Here is a 19,759-nt window from a genome sequence, read left to right as displayed (position 1 = left end):
GGTTTGCGGCTTGTCCACATATCAGGAGTCAGCCTGAAATTTTGCGTTCTCTGTTAAAAGTCTGTCATAGGCTATCGGAAAACGCCTTTTGCCCTTTTGCATGTAGCCTGGCCACTTAATATTTATTTCTACACAAACCAAGACGGCGGATTCCTTAAGAAACGCAAGCACCCACCCCATACATGTAGGTGGGAGCGTACCTATGTTCCCCGGGTCCTATGTTCCCCGGGTCCTATGTTCCCCACTTTGTAGTGAGTGTGATTTGAGCTTAATTACTATCTGTGGTATTGTGTGTGTGTGTCTACAGAAGGTGGAGTTGCCGGACAGTCCTCGCTCAACATTCCTACTGGCCTTCAGTCCAGACAGGTAGGCGTGATGCACACACGCACACATGCACACCTGCACACATGCACACCTGCACACATGACACACAGATGCACTGACACTCATTTGCACACACACACACACGCACGCATGCACACCTGCACACATGACACACATGACACACAGATGCACTGACACTCATTTGCACACACACACACACGCACACGCACGCATGCACACCTGCACACATGACACACATGACACACAGATGCACTGACACTCATTTGCACACACACACACACACGCACGCACACCTGCACACATGACACACATGACACACAGATGCACTGACACTCATTTGCACACACACACACACACGCACGCACACCTGCACACATGCACACAGGACACACAGATGCACTGACACTCATTTGCACACACACGCTCACATTTTAATACCTTTATTTGTGTTCACATTTTACAATGAATTTAATTGAACACAAACAATTTTAGACACCAGCATTGCAAACCCAGTAGCCTATGCCTCTGGTCTCAGTTCATGGGTACAAAAAACAGCGCCTTCTCCATATGTGGCGACTGCCAATTATCACAGAAATTGAGCTTAATTTCGCTAGAGCCTTTACTCTTGGCTGAGAGAGACCAGCAATGTGCAAACCCCTGACTACTAGTCTGTGGACATTAGGGATGTCACGATAAACCGGTTGTACTATTAACCACGGTGTGAAATTTCACGGTTAATAAATCGTGAAGGCTCTCCTAAACCGCCTTTTCGTCAACATTCAGAAAAACGTACATCCGGTACCAAACACAGATTAGCACAACCTGCACGGAACCAAATTTAAAGCTACACCAACGGTGCTCTAAACAGGAAGTGCTGCTGTCTTGACAAGAACAACAACAATGCTTTCTGTCAGCCTCCTCCTCCTCAAAAATAAAAAAAACTGTGCACGACAATACCCTGCAATCAAACATATCACTAATTGTATGATCGATACTTTTAAGAATTACAGTGTTGTTTCAATAAGGCGCGTGTTAGCCTGCGTCTTTCCTCACACACACACAAAATCAGCTGACATGCCAAAACAGCGATACATGCTAGTTAATGTGACGCAGAGGCTAACCAGCAACAAATAATACTAGGCCAACGTTGAGTTGATTTGCGCACTTACTGTAACTGTCAAGTTTAACCTAACTAGGATCTGAGATTTAGTTCATTAGGGATTTAGGGATTGAATGACATTTCAGAAATAGGCAACGAATTGGCAAACTTTTACGTCTGGAGTTACTTGCTAACTATCTCGCTAGCTCATGTCATGTCGAGTAGTGCTCACATAGACCGTGCGCATCAAAATCATAAGGGAACATTGCGTGACACTTCTCCCTTCTATGATCTCAGAAAGATTTCCCTAGAATTGTCATTTTTTTTGATGGCACAGAAAACACAATGAATTGCATCTACTCGTACTAGTACTGCATTGTACTATGCGCGCTAGCCTAAAACTAGACTTTCACGTATTTCTTAACGTGACAAGCACTCAATTAGACCTACACATCACATTAATGATATGCCTAAGTGTAATAGACTAAAAGTCAATATGAAGTATTAAAATGACTAAATATTCTTACCTGTTAGTAATTACGCATATCATAAAATGCTATAAATCATTAACAAAATATAGTAATAATAATCTAGTATGAAATAAGACCATGACATTTAGCCATAATCTTAGGTATATGGCATCCTCTAGACTGTAGTCAAATGCACAGCCCACTTCAAAAATGTTACTTCTCTGCTGTCCTCAACAACAACAATATCTGGCTTTTTTGCAGCAACATTTAAAAACACATTATTTCCACTATTACAGAGTTTGAACATGCAAGGTGAGACGCATACATTCTTGTAGATTTTTGTACGCGGTGGAGCACATGGAATTATGTGTTTGGCTATTAAGTCAACAATTCTGTCGTGTCTGGCAATGTATATTCCCTTATACACATAACAGCCATTTAGGATATGAGACTGGGATTCAATAATTAGCTGGTTATCATGGTGCAGACAGTGGGAAGAAAACGTGTTAGGATACCAAAGAGAAAGATTATGCCTAGTTGGAAGAACTTGTAGTCTGCCTTTGGCTGCAAAAGTCAGTATATCTTCATCAACAGCAGAGTTTTTTAGTATTGAGTGAGAGACAGTATGGTCTGCAGTAGGAAGGCAAGCAAGCTTTCCCTTTAATTTGGGTTGTAGTGGGGCCAAGCTGTGGCTGAATCGTGTCACGGATAAAACGCAGTTGCACCTCAATCCAGTCCGCGATGGTGAACCGTGTCAGGATTCCAGGTAGTTGTTGTTCGAGGGGAAACTTTTTTAGGATCCGCGTCACATATTTCAGCAACGGGAACCGATTAGCAGCTTTATCAGACGTGCTCATTCTCCCGGATCTCCAGAGCTAGCGAAGCGTCTCTGTTCTGGCCTGGTGTTCAGCCTGGCTCTGAAGGCTCTCTCGCTGTCCTGGAAGGCTGCCCATTGCTGTTGTGACAGGGGATGTTCGTACTCGGCAAAATCCATGTCCGATGTTAGCTTCTCCGGTAGATGTTCTAAGACTGGAATGGCGTTTTGTTCTTGCACATGATAAACTCTCCCACTGAGCAGCGCCTTTTTGAAAGCAAGCCTCAGTGCGGCGACCAAACACATAGTCCATAAGAGTTTTCCAAACAATACTTGCATCATCTACATTAACGATGGCAGTTGCAACGGGTGTGCGTGCAGTTAGATGTTAGAAAGTTATTTGGGTTTAGATGTTAACACTTCCAAACAATTTCCATGAGCGACTTTCGCGTGCTGGCGTTACCGGCCTGCTTCCGACTTCGGGCATGCGCACACACACACACACACACACACACACACACACACACACACACACACACACACACGTGCTGACGTCTCCTCTCACCCACAGGAAGCTGATGGCATCGACGCACGTGAACCACAACATCTACATCACGGAGGTGCAGACGGGGAAGTGCGTCCACTCTCTGATTGGCCACCGCCGCACGCCCTGGTGTGTGACCTTTCACCCCACCATCCCCGGCCTGCTCGCCTCCGGCTGCCTCGACGGAGAGGTCCGCATCTGGGACCTGCACGTGAGTCCACACACACACACACAGTCACACACACACACTCATCTGGGACCTGCACGTGAGTCCACACACACACACACCCACACACTCATCTGGGACCTGCACGTGAGTCCACACACACACACACACACACACACTCATCTGGGACCTGCACGTGAGTCCACACACACACACACACACACACTCATCTGGGACCTGCACGTGAGTCCATACACACACACACACACACACCCACACACTCATCTGGGACCTGCACGTGAGTCCACACACACACACACACACACACACACTCATCTGGGACCTGCACGTGAGTCCACACACACACACACACACACACACACTCATCTGGGACCTGCACGTGAGTCCACACACACACACACACACACACACACTCATCTGGGACCTGCACGTGAGTCCATACACACACACACACACACACACACACACACACCCACACACTCATCTGGGACCTGCACGTGAGTCCACACACACACACACACACACACACTCATCTGGGACCTGCACGTGAGTCCATACACACACACACACACACACACACACACACACCCACACACTCCCCTGCTGAAAAAACCAGCCTGACCAGCTAAAGGTGGTTTGCTGGTTGACCAGCTTGTTAACCAGCTTGTTTGACCACCCTTTGATGGTTAACCAGCTAGACCAGCAAAACTCTCGCGAAAACACACCTTCAGCTGGTTTACCCAGCTTATGATGGTAATTCAGCTGGTTTTGATTGTCGTACCACCTTAAGCTGGTCATTTTAGTTGGTGTTGCTGGTCTACATTGCTGGTTTTTACTGGCCACGCCAGCTTATGTTGGTCATTCTAGAAAACCAGCTTGACCATCTTTGTCAAGCTGGACAGGCTGGTCACCAGCATGACCATCTTAAACCAGCTGTATCCCAAACGACAGGCTGGTCACACCAGCACGACCAGCTTCCTCAGATGGTCACGCCAGCATGTCTAGCTGGTGGCCTAACCAGCTACACCAGCAAGACCAGCAATAAGAACTGTGTTTTGGGCAAAGACCAGCTAAAACCAGCTAAAACCAGCTACCAGCCTAAGCTGGTTTCTTGCTGGTTTTTTCAGCAGGGTCATCTGGGACCTGCACGTGAGTCCACACACACACACACACACACCCACACACTCATCTGGGACCTGCAGGTGAGTCCACACACACACACACACACACACACACACACACACTCATCTGGGACCTGCACGTGAGTCTACACACACACACACACACAGAGCCTTGACGTTTATACGCACCACACACTCACACATTAATTTACACACTGAGGCTATGCTTAAAAATATTTTTGTTTGCCGGAACCCGACCGACCCTGTCAATTTAGGACCGACCCAAATCTTTTTTTTTCAGCTTATAGTCTGACCGACTTGCCAATTGTTAACTTGCGTTAAGACTGACCGATTTTTTTTTACTCTTCAGACAACCAATACAAATGCAATGTAATAATAGTATATTTTACTAAGTATTGTGAAAATTAATTGCCTACATACAAACGTAGGCTACTTTCTTTGAAATAAAAAGCTGTGGTGATCTCCATGTTTATGTTTATGTTTGTCATGTCACGCTATGGCCTATTAACCTGACTTTCGCCAGATCCTGTAGTTCGCTGTCTGCTTCACACAAGGATCTGGGACTTCTCGATAGGAGATGTATATATGAAGGCGGGTCCTTGTAAAACATCCTCGCATGTGATTTGATAAACCACTTGCCTGTTATCTTGAATGACGTGCTAGGCTTCTTCAAGCTCTTGCCAAACCCGGTCGGAAGAAGAGTAAAAACATCCTTGCCACCAATAAATGTCTTCTAAACTATTCTCTGTTAATCTTTTAAAGAATGAATACCCGATAGATTCGACAAAACGGTTGAAATAGCAGAATCAATGTCAGCACAAGACTCCTCGCTGCGTGCCGCCATTGTTATTTGAATCAAACACTCGCTTCGGCGCTCCTGATTGGTTGATCATTTTTTGATCACTGGAACGAGTTTGGATTGCCCTCGCGTCCAGACCCTTGTGTGGAGCTCAGCGAAACGCCTCTGGTGGAGCATGGCGGAACTACAAGGGTCTGGCGAGAGTCAGGCTAATGGCCTATAGCCAAAGACGTTCTACTTGTTCGGGCACCATTATTCATCTAAAAAGTGCATTAAAACACCTCAACATCGCGATATCTTGGCACCATTATTCATCTAAAAAGTGCATTAAAACACCTCAACATCGCGATATCTTGGCACCATTATTCATCTAAAAAGTGCATTAAAACACCTCAACATTTTGGCACCAAGTTGTGGGAGAACTGTGCCCAGATCGTTTCCCATCCCTTCACCCCATTAGTCTAGTGGTGACCATGGCGACTGACCTGATGAGACAACTGAATCTTTGGTGGAGGAAAATCAAACAATTGAGCAGGTGCTACAATTTGACCCATAAACCATATGGTCTATACCAGCGTTTCTCAAACTATGGGCCGCGGACCAGCACCAGCACCAGCGCCGGTCCGCAACACAGACTGCTGGTCCACCGAGCTGTGGATTGAATTGAGGCCCGGTGCTTCACCTGATTACAGGTGATTTCACTGATGATCTGATCCGATCTACCTTGCTGCTAATTAGGATGAGCTAATTAGCTGGTTTACTAAATGTTTGTATAAAATACTTGGCAGGACTTTTACTTTTGGTATCCAGGATGTCCACTTCTGCACCTGATAATTTGCTGTGCAAAGAAAACAAGTGCAGAGAATGTGTAATAGGGGGAGAACAACCACTCGCTAAGTACTTCCGCATGGTACTGCAACTAGAGGGCGATCGCGAGCAAGTGGAGAATGAATGGAGGTGAATGGAGTTTCTCCTAAAATCCACTTTTCTCTGGATATAATTTTTTGTGTAGAAATCGGAATATTGTATGTGAAAGGGGGGTCAAAGAAAATACACACGGCTGAGTATTAGATTTTTTAAGTCCCTTAATTGTTCTAAAAAGCCTTTCAAACGTGTCAATGACGTCATTCATTAGCAGGATGCTACTCTGTTATGGCCAACAACGACCAAGCCTGTGAGAAACCAAAGGGCCATAAGTAATTGTTCATTCAACTTTCGACCTATAACCCATATTGAGCTTGCTGAAACTAAAATCCAATCTTCGATTTTTTAATAACAATCAGGTGAAACAGACCAATTTAGCCGTCTAGCCCCATAGACCCCCATTGTTTGATCACTTGCTCGTCATCGCCCCTAGTGGAACTGCAACAGGAACTGCAGGTACAATGGAGTTAATTAGGGGCAGCCGTGGTGTACTGGTTAGGGCTTCAGACTTGTTACCGAAGGGTTGCCGGTTCGACCAGTCCACCACGGCTGAAGTGCCCTTGAGCAAGGCACCTAACCCCTCACTGCTCCCCGAGCGCCGCTGGTTGGGCAGTCAGCCCACTGCTCTGGGTTAGTGTGTCATTCACCTCACAAGTGGTGGTATGAGCGTTCATTTAATGCATGCGTGTGCGTGCTTGTGCCACAGAAACTGAGACTCAATAACGTTAGCAAAGCTCCACTTCAACCTGTTGGAAGGCTGTGTAATTCCACATTTAATAGAGCACCGTGAATTCTTGCATAGAATCAGAGCAGAGACTGTATAATGCACCGTCTAGCGCTGAGTATTGTATAGCCACATTTGAACATGGTCAAAAGCTGTTAGTCTTCCTGTTAAAGATCTCCAGATCAGTGATTTATGCCCATCTGACTGCTAGGCCATTTACCAAACACAAAAGCTGACATTGTGTGTCCTGACTCCTAACATTCAGGCCTTCAAATGACATTTCATCAAGGAGCATGTTATTTCTTTCTCCATTTGGCTACCAGTGTATGATGATGCTTGCATGAGGGAAAACATCCACATACTTGCTGCTGTTTTCAGAAGTATTTCTCATGCAACCATGCAAAAGCAATGAACTAGTGTAATCATATCTTACGTGAGTAAAGCAGGCCTCTGATGTGCATGTTTTCACAAACTTTTTGTGAACAATGTTAGCACTTTAAACATTGACTGCTTTGAAGTGAAAGTGCATGTATAGCAATATAGCATACAAATAATTATTAATAAATATAATATGTGTCCCTGCAAAGCGAAACCAGTCGCTTTGGTAAAATCTACAAAATGAAAGTTATTGTGCTCACATGAACGGCCATAAACTAAGCTTTCCAACGAAATGTATATCGAAGGTATTACAGAAACTACCGTTAAGATAACCGCATCCAAAGTTGACATGGTTCTCCCGTCACGATATGCCAGAAGAGGAGAAATTAACTTTTTAAGCGGCGTGCAACATGACGGGCCTCAAGTTCAACAGGTGTGATAATGATGATCCTAATGCTGATTTGATGGTGTTGGGGTGGGGGTGTACAGACCTACCTACTGACCCCATTTTTTTATTTTTTGGCTGCAAACAAATATTTTTAAGGATGGCCTGACCTACACACACACACACACACACACACACTCATTTACACTTCTGCACACACACTCACGTACACACTGACCTACACACACACACACACACACACACACACTCATTTACACTTCTGCACACACACTCACATACACACTGACCTACACACACACACTCACGCACACACTGACCTACAAACACTCACGTACACACTGACCTACAAACACTCACGTACACACTGACATACACACACACACACACGTACACACTGGCCTACACACACAAGAGCTGATTGTTGTGCCGTGTGTGTGTGTGTGTGTGTGTCAGGGCGGGAGCGAGAGCTGGTTCACGGAGAATGACGTGGCGATCGCGTCGCTGGCGTTCCACCCCACCGCTCAGCTGCTTCTCATCGCCACCAATAACGAGATGCACTTCTGGGACTGGAGCCGCCCCGAGCCCTTTGCCGTCGTCAAGACCGCCAGTGACATGGAGAGAGTCAGGTGTGTGTGTGTGTGTGTGTGTGTGTGTGTGTGTGTGTGTGTGTGTCTGTCTTGTGACTATGCATCAGTGAGGTCATGTGTGTCAGTGAGGACATGTGTCCAGCTGCTGTTTTAGCCTCTGCACTGTTTTGGAAATAATAATGATGGTGATCTAATAGTGATAGTGATCTAATAGTGATAGTGATCTAATAGTGATGGTGATCTAATAGTGATCTAATAGTGATAGTGATCTAATAGTGATGGTGATCTAATAGTGATCTAATAGTGATAGTGATCTAATAGTGATCTAATAGTGATAGTGATCTAATAGTGATGGTGATCTAATAGTGATCTAATAGTGATAGTGATCTAATAGTGATGGTGATCTAATAGTGATGGTGATCTAATAATGATCTAATAGTGATAGTGATCTGATGGTGATCTAATAGTGATCTAATAGTGATCTAATAGTGATGGGGATCTAATAGTGATAGTGATCTAATAGTGATCTAATAGTGATGGGGATCTAATAGTGATAGTGATCTAATAGTGATCTAATAGTGATGGGGATCTAATAGTGATAGTGATCTAATAGTGATCTAATAGTGATGGTGATCTAATAGTGATCTAATAGTGATCTAATAGTGATGGGGATCTAATAGTGATAGTGATCTAATAGTGATCTAATAGTGATAGTGATCTAATAGTGATCTAATAGTGATGGTGATCTAATAGTGATAGTGATCTAATAGTGATCTAATAGTGATGGTGATCTAATAGTGATCTAATAGTGATAGTGATCTAATAGTGATCTAATAGTGATCTAATAGTGATGGTGATCTAATAGTGATGGTGATCTAATAGTGATGGTGATCTAATAGTCATGTGATCTGATAGTGATCTGATGGTGATCTAATAGTGATGGTGATCTAATAATGATAGTGATCTAATAATGATGGTGATCTAATAATGATGGCGATCTAATAATGATGGCGATCTAATAGTGATAGTGATCTAATACTGATCTAATAGTGATGGAGATCTAATAGTCATGGTGATCTAATAGTGATAGTGATCTAATAGTGATCTAATAGTGATGGTGATCTAATAGTGATGTGATCTAATTGTGATAGTGATCTGATGGCGATCTAATAGTGATGGTGATCTGATAGTGATCTGATAGTGATCTTGCTCTGTTGTTTTGAAAAGACAGAAATAATGATAGTGATCTAATAGTGATAGTGATCTAATAGTGATGGTGATGTAATAATTATAGTAATCTAATAGTGATCTTACTCTGTTGTCTGTAGACTGGTGAGATTTGATCCTCTCGGCCACAACCTTTTGACTGCCATAGTGAACCCATCCAGTCAACAGGTGAGTGTGTGTGTGTGTGTGTGTGTGTGTGTGTGTGTGTGTGTGTGTGTGGGTCTGTCTCCGTGTGTGAAACTGGAGAAGGAAGAGTTGGATTTGAGCACAATGCAGCTACTTCCAAATCCTGCTTCCCAGGTTGTAAACTGGAGTAAGAGATCTACATGAGCGATCTACATTGATGGGCAATTAATGCCCCAATCAGTGTTGGGAAAGTTCACTTTCTACATGAACTAGTTCAGTTCATAGTTCACAAATTTTAACTGAACTCGTTCAGTTCATTTTTTCAATATGTTGCGAACTATACTCTTAAAATTGTTGCCACAGCCAGCAATTATTTAATTATAGCCATTTTCAGACAGGTTTTACACACATTCTACTATAATTGCTTGCCACATTTCTGACGGTAGCGGACATTCAGACATGAACCATGTTGTTCACATCTAATGTAGAATTTCCAACTGGGCTTTGGTTCGCTGGGCAGAAATGCGGCCGCGCTGTCAGAAGAGTGAGAGGAGGCTACCTTGCTGCATTAGCTACCTGCAGCGTGAGAGATGGAACTGATCAGTGACATAAGGCTACATGTAATACTTCCCTTGATCATCAAGTGTGATTTTTTCTGCGATTGCATTCACATAGCAGCTGTGGCAACATTACGGAAACATAGGTCGGCAGCAGGAAAAGTTCCGGTAGTAGATATACGGAAATATGAATTCAGACAGGCAAAGAATCTGGCATAGACAAAGAAGCACACGCAACGGTTGGGCAACACTTTAATGCTATTAACGGTGTGCTTTTTGCCTAAACGTGACGTTCACATACACCAGAATGAACGCGTTCACAGAATCGTTCATCAGGCAGAAATACAGTTCGTTCAGTTCAAGTTCACCAAAATTATGAACGAGTTCGGGCACAACACGGGCCCCAATATTCATGACCTCAATCAGGGTCTCCTCCAGGCCCAGTCTGTGTGTGTGTGTGTGTGTGTGTGTGTGTGTGTGTGTGTGTGTGTGTGTGTGTGTGTGTGTGTGTGTGTGTGTGTGTGTGTGTGTGTGTGTGTGTGTGTGTGTTGTGTTTAATGCGTGCGTGCCCCCCCCTGTCAGAACGAAGAGGATTCGGAGGCGTCGATGGACGGGCTGGAGATGCCGTTGCCGCGGCAACGCTCCGTGCGCTCGCCCCCCGTGCGGCGCACGCCCATCCTGCACAACTTCCTGCACATGCTGTCGCCGCGCTCGCAAGTGCCCCCCCTGCCCTCCGACATGCCCCCCCGCCGAGGCTCCGAGGGCCGCGACCTGCCCTCCATGCCCCTGTTCCAGTACCCCTCCCGCGGGGTCCCCCCCACCCCCACCCCGGGCTGCACGCGCCACCTGCTGGACTCCGTGTGCTACTGCGGCCGCTGCACGTCTGGCGCCCCCTACCTGTCGGTGTCGGGGCAGAACGCTCAGGCTCCGAGCCAATCGGCGGCGCCGGCTCCCCCGCAGCCCTCCGTTCCCTTCAGCTTCACGCCGCGCTTCTCCATCGAGCCGCAGCCCTCGCCCGGCGCACACACACACACACACACGCACACACACACACACACACACGCCGCCCACGAGAGGCCCTCGGCCTTCAGCAGCGTGCACAGCAGCAGCGTGGGGGGGGAGGAGAGGGGGGGCGGTGTGGGTGTGGGGGCGGAGCCGTGGGGGCGGCCGGCGGAGGCCGAGGGGGTTTTCCCGCCCAGGACCAGCGCGGCGTCCTCGTCTCCCACGGCGATGGCCATCCCCGGCCTGCGTCCCGCCGACGCCTCGTCCTCCTCCAGCGCGCCCATCTACACGTCGGCCAGCGAGGGCCGCGGAGGAGGGGGGGGGATGGAGAGTGTGGAGGGGGGGTCGGGGGCGGCGGCCTCGCTCAGACCGGGTCACGGCACCAGCAGCAGTGGGCACCACCCCTTCTACGACGGCGCCGCGTTAGGCTCCGCCCCCCGCAGCTCTAGCCCCGCCTCCATCCGCACCGTGCTGCAGTGCAACCTGAGCCGCTACTTCCTGGAGTACGAGCGCATGCAGGACCGGGGGGGCAGCCGCGAGGCCATGCAGCAGCTGCTCAGCAACAATAACCACGGCAACGAGGGCGCGGCAGGCAGCAGCAGCGGCGACGCGGAGAGACCCGGCCCCTCCCACTACCAACAACCCCCCCACAACGCACCCCCCCACGCCCCCCCCCACGCCCACGCCAGCCTGAACCGCTGCCGCTCCTGCCACAACCTGCTCACCTACAACCACGACACGCAACGCTGGGAGCGCTCAGGCCCCTCCTCCTCCTCCTCCTCGTCCAATCAGGACCCGAGCGCCGCCGCCGCGTCTCCTGGCCCCTCCTCCTCCTCCTCGTCCGGTTGGCCGCTCTCGCTGTCGGCGCCGGGAGGCTCGCAGGAAGTCCCTCCCCCCGAGGGGGCGGCGCCGCAGCAGCAGCCCGGCGAGCCGACCTTTGACCCCTCGCAGGGCGCGGAGGGGCGGCACGCGGCGACCTTTGACCCCTCGGCGGGCGCGGAGGTGCGGCACGTGGTGCCCCGAGAGGCCCCGCTGGGGCTGCAGTGTCTGGTGTACAGCCAGGACCGGCGGCAGCGCGAGCGCGAGCGCGAGAGGGAGCGCCAGCGACCCCCCCTGCCCCCCCCTCTACTGCCCCGCCGGCCCCTCGACACCGCCGCCCCCGACGCCTTAAACCAGGAAGTGCCTGTGGAGCCGCCCGACGAGGACTCGCTACGCAGGTGAGCCCCTCACTCTCCAGTCCACAAAGGTCCAGTCGTGTGTGTGTGTGTGTGTGTGTGTGTCTGCGCTCCTGCTGTAATGTATGTGTGTGTGTACACAGGTGAGCCCCTCACTCTCCAGTCCACAAAGAGCTTGCGATCCTCCAGTGATCAGAACAAAGCATGACATCATGAGCGTCTGTCCTATCACGCTTTTACATGATAACAAACAAACGTTACGTTAAAAACAAACAAACAAAAAATTCCCGGATTTCCGGGAAATGGATCGTCTTTTCCCGGGATCTGATTAATCTAATTTCCGGGAAAAATATTAAACCCTAAACTAGACTATCCTACTGCAAGGCCTTAAGATATTAAACCCTACACTAAACTATCCTACTGCAAGGCCTTAAAATATTAAACCCTACACTAGACTATCCTACTGCAAGGCCTTAAAATATTAAACCCTACACTAGACTATCCTACTGCAAGGCCTTAAAATATTAAACCCTACACTAGACTATCTATCCTACTGCAAGGCCTTTTCTTAAACCCTACACTAGACTATCCTACTGCAAGGCCTTAAAATATTAAACCCTACACTAGACTATCTATCCTACTGCAAGGCCTTAAAATATTAAACCCTACACTAGACTATCTATCCTACTGCAAGGCCTTTTCTTAAACCCTACACTGGACTATCCTACTGCAAGGCCTTAAAATATTAAACCCTACACTGGACTATCTATCCTACTGCAAGGCCTTCTCTTAAACCCTACACTGGACTATCTATCCTACTGCAAGGCCTTAAAATATTAAACCCTACACTAGACTATCTATCCTACTGCAAGGCCTTTTCTTAAACCCTACACTAGACTATCCTACTGCAAGGCCTTAAAATATTAAACCCTACACTGGACTATCTATCCTACTGCAAGGCCTTAAAATATTAAACCCTACACTAGACTATCTATCCTACTGCAAGGCCTTTTCTTAAACCCTACACTAGACTATCTATCCTACTGCAAGGCCTTTTCTTAAACCCTACACTGGACTATCCTACGGCAAGGCCTTTTCTTAAACCCTACACTAGACTATCCTACGGCAAGGCCTTTTCTTAAACCCTACACTAGACTATCTATCCTACTGCAAGGCCTTAAAATATTAAACCCTACACTAGACTATCCTACTGCAAGGCCTTTTCTTAAACCCTACACTAGACTATCTATCCTACTGCAAGGCCTTTTCTTAAACCCTACACTAGACTATCCTACTGCAAGGCCTTTTCTTAGGCATGCTACGTTTAGGACATGTAACATGGATTATGAACGCATTTCATCACAGCTGACAATCAGTCTTTGTTTATGAGAGACGTTTGAAACGGAGCAGCCAGCTCCAGCACTTGGCTGATTGTTGAGCTCTCACTTTAAGTACGTGAGTAGTTAGGCTTCAGTCATGTTTTTTTTATGTAAATTCACGTTGGCTTTTTTAGGACTGCTTATTACAGTAACTAGTAGGCTATTATACCATCGGAAAGCTATATTGTGCTCTGTCAAGTGTGCATGTGATATCAGTGTGTTACTTCGTGAGCAATCCAACAGAAACACTTTTCGCCCGTTAAAATGATGATTTTTTACATCATTGAAAGCAGGAAGTCCAACATTGAAATCTGTATTTCTCCCATCTCAAGGCAAACTGAGGGAATGATCCATTCAAAAACATGACTGGTTTTCTAAAGATACAAAGCTTAATGCTAATCGGTGAAGTGTGTGTGTGTGTGTGTGTGTGTGTGTGTGTGTGTGTGTGTGTGTGTGTGTGTGTGTGTGTGTGTGTGTGTGCTCCTGCTGTAATGTGTGTGTGTGTGTGTGTGTGTGTGTGTGTGTGTGTGTGTGTGTGCGCGAACCCTGTTTAATGTGTGTGTATCTGGTGTAAGCAGGCGTCTGCTGGAGTCCTCCATCATCTCTCTGTCCCGCTACGACATGACCGGATCACGAGATCACCCCATCTACCCTGACCCTGCCAGGTAAACACACACACACACACACACACACACACACACACACACACACACACACACACACACACACATACACAGTCACCCCTTCTACCCTTACCCTGCCAGGTACACACACGCACACACACACACACACACACACACACACACACACACACACACACACAGTCACCCCATCTACCTATCTACGCTTCTTTTCTTCATAGTGAGATTCATTAGCAGTTTGGTAAATAACGTTACAGGATGCAGCGCTATATTTAGTCAAGTCATAGGCTATAGTTTGGTAAATAACGTTACAGGATGCACCGCTATATTTAGTCAAGTCATAGGCTATAGTTTGAGTTATGGCCGTGTTGTAGCCTACTTCAGCCCAGCCAAGAACTCCAATAAAATTTTGATCAACTTTGAGGGACTGCTATGACCAAGCAGGATCATCCAGACTACTCGTGGTGATTTTACTGCATACTCTTCCTATTTATGCACCAGCCTGCAAAATTTGAGCCTCCTGCAAATTCTAGTTCTTGAGCAATGAGCTTGTGAACTTTGACAAAAAAAAGAGGCAGAACAAATTTCACACCCCCCTCCCCCCGTAAAACTGGCTGTTACTTGAAAAGTATTGATCTTAGCACAAAAACATTTTACAGAGTGTCTCCTGGGTAACATAGGCACGCATGGTATTTTTTTTCAGAATTTTTTGAGACGCAAGTGCGTGCGCTCTGGTTGATTTGACGTGGAATGACCCTAAAGGTTTTACCAAAAAAGTGTGTACAATAAGCTTTAAATTTGTATTTGTTTTGATTACATTGTGTAAGTTGAGATTTACACTAAATCATTTATTTAACTTCTACTGTATAAGCAAAATCCTGATGTTAAATGTTTGCAGAAAAAATGCTATGGCACTTGCGTTCATATGGCAGCACATTTAAAATAAAAATGTGCTATATATTACTTTTGAATTCATTATAGAGTTTTGCGTATAATAATGCGATTAATCATGATTAATCAGGGAAATCATGCGATTAATCGCGATTAAAATGTTAATCGTTGCCCAGCCCTAGTTCAAATGTATGACAACCTAGGAAGAACAATACAGGCGGAGGTCTGCACCCTCTGAGTGCTTTTCTAGTCTTCTAGTCTGTGTTTCAAGCTTTTTCTACGGCTTTTTGTTGTTAAAAAATCATTATATGAGAGGACAGCGATAAAAAGGTGACCTTTTAGCGTTAATGGCGATGCAATGAAAAATGTGGATGCGCCTAAATTTTGTGCTGGTGCACCTAAAATTAATCTAGATTAATTTCAAGATTACAGTGAGATTCATTTAGATTAAAAGAATTAATCTATGGCCCCCTCTACTCAATATGAAAAAATATATTGTTTTTTATGTGACGCACTTGAATCTATGTACAGTTGTGAGTGTGTGAGTGTGATGTAACTGAGTGTATTGATTTGTGTGTGTGTGTGTGTGTGTGCTCTGCAGGTTGTCCCCTGCTGCCTACTACGCTCAGCGGATGATCCAGTACCTGTCTCGGCGGGACAGCATCCGCCAGCGCTCGCTGCAGAACCGCCTCCGCACGCTCTCCTCCTCGTCCGACAGCCAGGTGCCCAGCCCCACCGCTGCCATGGAAACGCAAGACGTGGACTACGAGGAGCTGGAGTGAGTGTTCCACTCGGCCGCCATACCCACTGTACCCCCCATGCCTACTATACCCACTATACCCCCATACATTACCCACTATACCCCCATACCCACTATACCCCCCATACCTACTATACCCACTATACCCCCATACCCACCATACCCACTATAGCCTCCATACCCACTCTACTCCCATATACCCACTATAGCCCCCATACTCACTTTACCCACTATACCCCCATACATTACCCACCATACCCCCATACCCACTATACCCCATACTCACTATACCCACTATACCCCCCCATAGCCACTATACCCCCATACATTACCCACTATACCCCCATACCCACTATACCCCCCATACCCACTATACCCCCATACATTACCCACTATACCCCCATACATTATCCACTATACCCACCATACCCCCATACCCACTATACCCCCATACATTACCCACCATACCCACCATACCCCCCATAGAGAATGGGAACGGAAGTTAGCGGCGCAGTGCATTCTGGGACAAAAAGGGCGTTTTCCTCCATTAGGTGAGGCCGCGGCGCGAATTATAAACAAGAAACCTATGGAAACCTATGATATTTCGAACAAGATCGGCTAGCCAAAACAGTAACACTAGATGAAAACATTTAGGCTACTATGCTAAAAACTAGTAGTATAAGTAGTAATGGACCGTGCAGAGACAAGCTCCTGCCAGACGCGAGGAAACGTTATATAGAAAAGATATCTTTGATCGGTAACATGGATCCCTATGACAGACCGTCTGGAGAGTGGACGTGAGACCCTGAAAGTAATACAAAGACACTCCGTTGTTGATTTTTTTTACCTGACGATCGTGGGCACGGACGTTACATCCAACAACACAACAGGTTCGTCCCATGATGTGTGAAAAACAGTGTTAGAAACAGCGAGTTAGCAATGTTTTACGATGTTTACAATGGTACAGCATTGGCAGCAGCGTACAAGTGGCCTCACGTATGTATCCCAGACGCCACCGCGGCGCAACCGCGAAATGTCCGCGACGTCACATTCCCATTCTCTATACCCACTATACCCCCATACCCACTATACCCACTATACCCCCCATACCCACTATACCCACTATACCCCCATACATTACCCACTATACCCCCATACATTACCCACTATACCCCCATACATTACCCACTATACCCCCATACCCACTATACCCACTATACCCACTATACCCCCATACCCACTATACCCCCCATACCCACTATACCCCCCATACCCACTATACCCCCCATACCCACTATAGCCCCCATACCCACTATACCCACTATACCCACTATACCCCCATACCCACTATACCCCCATACCCACTATACCCCCATACCCACTATACCCCCATACATTACCCACTATACCCCCATACATTACCCACTATACCCCCCATACCCACTATACCCCCATACCCACTATACCCCCATACATTACCCACTATACCCCCCATACCCACTATACCCCCATACCCACTATACCCCCATACATTATCCACTATACCCACCATACCCACTATAGCCCCCATACCCCCATACCCACTATACCCCCCATACCCACTATAGCCCCCATACCCCCCATACCCACTATACCCCCATACCCACTATACCCCCCATACTCACTATACCCCCATACCCACTATACCCCCCATACATTACCCACTATACCCCCATACCCACTATACCTCCATACCCACTATAACCCCCATATCCACTATACCCACTATACCCCCATACCCACTATTAGGGCTGCACGATAATGGGCAAAATGATTCTCACGATTATTTTGATCAATATTGATATCACGATTAATTATCACGATTATTTGTTGATTTCAACCAAATCAAATTTCATTGTCATAGGCTTATTATAACGGTGTTTGGATTTTTTTTTTTTTTTTAAATAACATTTAAATAGCCTACCTTGGAACACCAGAGTATTATATTATATCTATATAATATATAATATAATAAGATATGTAAAAAGAGAAAATCCTTCATTTCTGATATTCATAACGGCCCACTTTATGCAGATTATAGCCTATAGCCTATTATAGCCTATTCATATACAACGCCACCTCTTTAATTCAGCTGTCTGGCTGAAGCCTCAAACAATTGTAAACAAAATAGGCTATAGTTGGCTAGCTTAGTCTACTGGTTGGACTGCTCAGTTTCCCCACGTGTCTTTAAGTTTCAAGCAAGGTAGGCTAACACTTGTTCTCCTTGGGACAGGCCCTTTTGAGTTTTTGAGTTGGAGAACATTGGCATTGAGATGCAAGAGTTTTAATCAAATCTGTGCAACATGCTAATTATTTATGCTAAACAGATTTTAAAAATGATTTAGCTAGTCTTCTATGCGTCATTGCTTTCACAATTGTGAATGTTTTATTTGGATTAAATGTGCATGTCGAGGGGCAGGTGTCCATTAAGTGCGCATGAGAGGCAGAGGGAGAGCGAGAGAAAGCGGGCCAAGGCGAGGGGGTTTACTTTTATAGACCTGCGTGAAGCTGGCCCCCCATGTTATTCAAAAATGATTAAAAACACTGCTATTCGTTTGTGCTACGTTTGTGCCGGTTTGTGCCGTAAAAAATATCGTTTGTGCTGTTAAGGGTTTTTAAGTAATTCAACTTTACATTTTCTGGCCAGTGACGTCACTCAGCCCCCCATACATGTCCAAATTTCCCCAAAATGGTCTCAATCGTTTGTGCTACGTTTGTGCTGGTTTGTGCTGGTTTGTGCCGTTAAAAGTAACATTTGTGTTGCTATGTTTTTTAAGCTATTCCACTTAATTTGTTACACGCGTGACGTCACCCAGCCCCCCATCAATGTCCAAATCTTCCAAAAATGGTCTCAATCGTTTGTGCTACATGTGTGCTGATTTGTGCCGTTTAAAGAAACATTTGTGCTACTATGTTTTCTACGTTATTATGGTTTATTTATTACTCGCGTGTCGTCACCAGCCCCCCATCAATGTCCAAAACTCCCAAAAATTGTCTCAATCGTTTGTGCTACGTTTGTGCTGATTTGTGCCGTAAAAATAAAATTTGTTCAGCTATGCTTTTTATGTTATCACGCTTTGTTACAGCCAAGTAAAGAGGGTAGCACTGTAAATCGATAAGAACATGGATGGGGCTAGGTGATGTCTAGCATAAGCTAAAACTGCCGGACAAGCCCCCCTGACTAACCTCTACATAGTAAGCAACACAAACATTTAATGAAATAGATCAGCACGCACGTAGCACAAACGATCACAACTAGCTGAATGGGACTGAATGACGTCACGCCTGTAACAAAGCGTGGTAACTTAAAAAGCATAGCTGAACAAATGTTATTTTTACGGCACAAATCAGCACAAACGTAGCACAAACGATTGAGACAATTTTTGGGAGTTTTGGACATTGATGGGGGGCTGGTGACGACACACGAGTAATAAATAAACCAGAATAACGTAGAAAACATAGTAGCACAAATGTTTCTTTAAACGGCACAAATCAGCACACATGTAGCACAAACGATTGAGACCATTTTTGGAAGATTTGGAC

At 46.1% G+C, this 19,759-nt stretch overlaps 1 protein-coding gene across 1 annotated transcript in view; it reads left to right on the top strand.

Annotated features, from left to right (window-relative positions):
- Positions 1–19,759, top strand: part of ambra1b (autophagy/beclin-1 regulator 1b) — a 49,259-nt gene that overhangs the window by 6,959 nt on the left and 22,541 nt on the right. The window contains exons 3-9 of the mRNA XM_062548129.1: positions 308–366; positions 3,300–3,483; positions 8,286–8,458; positions 9,748–9,814; positions 10,912–12,548; positions 14,464–14,550; positions 16,019–16,195. Of these exons, the coding sequence (XP_062404113.1) occupies positions 308–366; positions 3,300–3,483; positions 8,286–8,458; positions 9,748–9,814; positions 10,912–12,548; positions 14,464–14,550; positions 16,019–16,195 (2,384 nt within the window). The remainder of the gene's footprint in view (positions 1–307; positions 367–3,299; positions 3,484–8,285; positions 8,459–9,747; positions 9,815–10,911; positions 12,549–14,463; positions 14,551–16,018; positions 16,196–19,759) is intronic.

The sequence above is a fragment of the Sardina pilchardus genome, chromosome 10 (assembly GCF_963854185.1).
Source record: "Sardina pilchardus chromosome 10, fSarPil1.1, whole genome shotgun sequence".
NCBI lineage: Eukaryota > Metazoa > Chordata > Actinopteri > Clupeiformes > Clupeidae > Sardina > Sardina pilchardus.
This window is presented reverse-complemented; position numbering and strand designations above follow the sequence as displayed.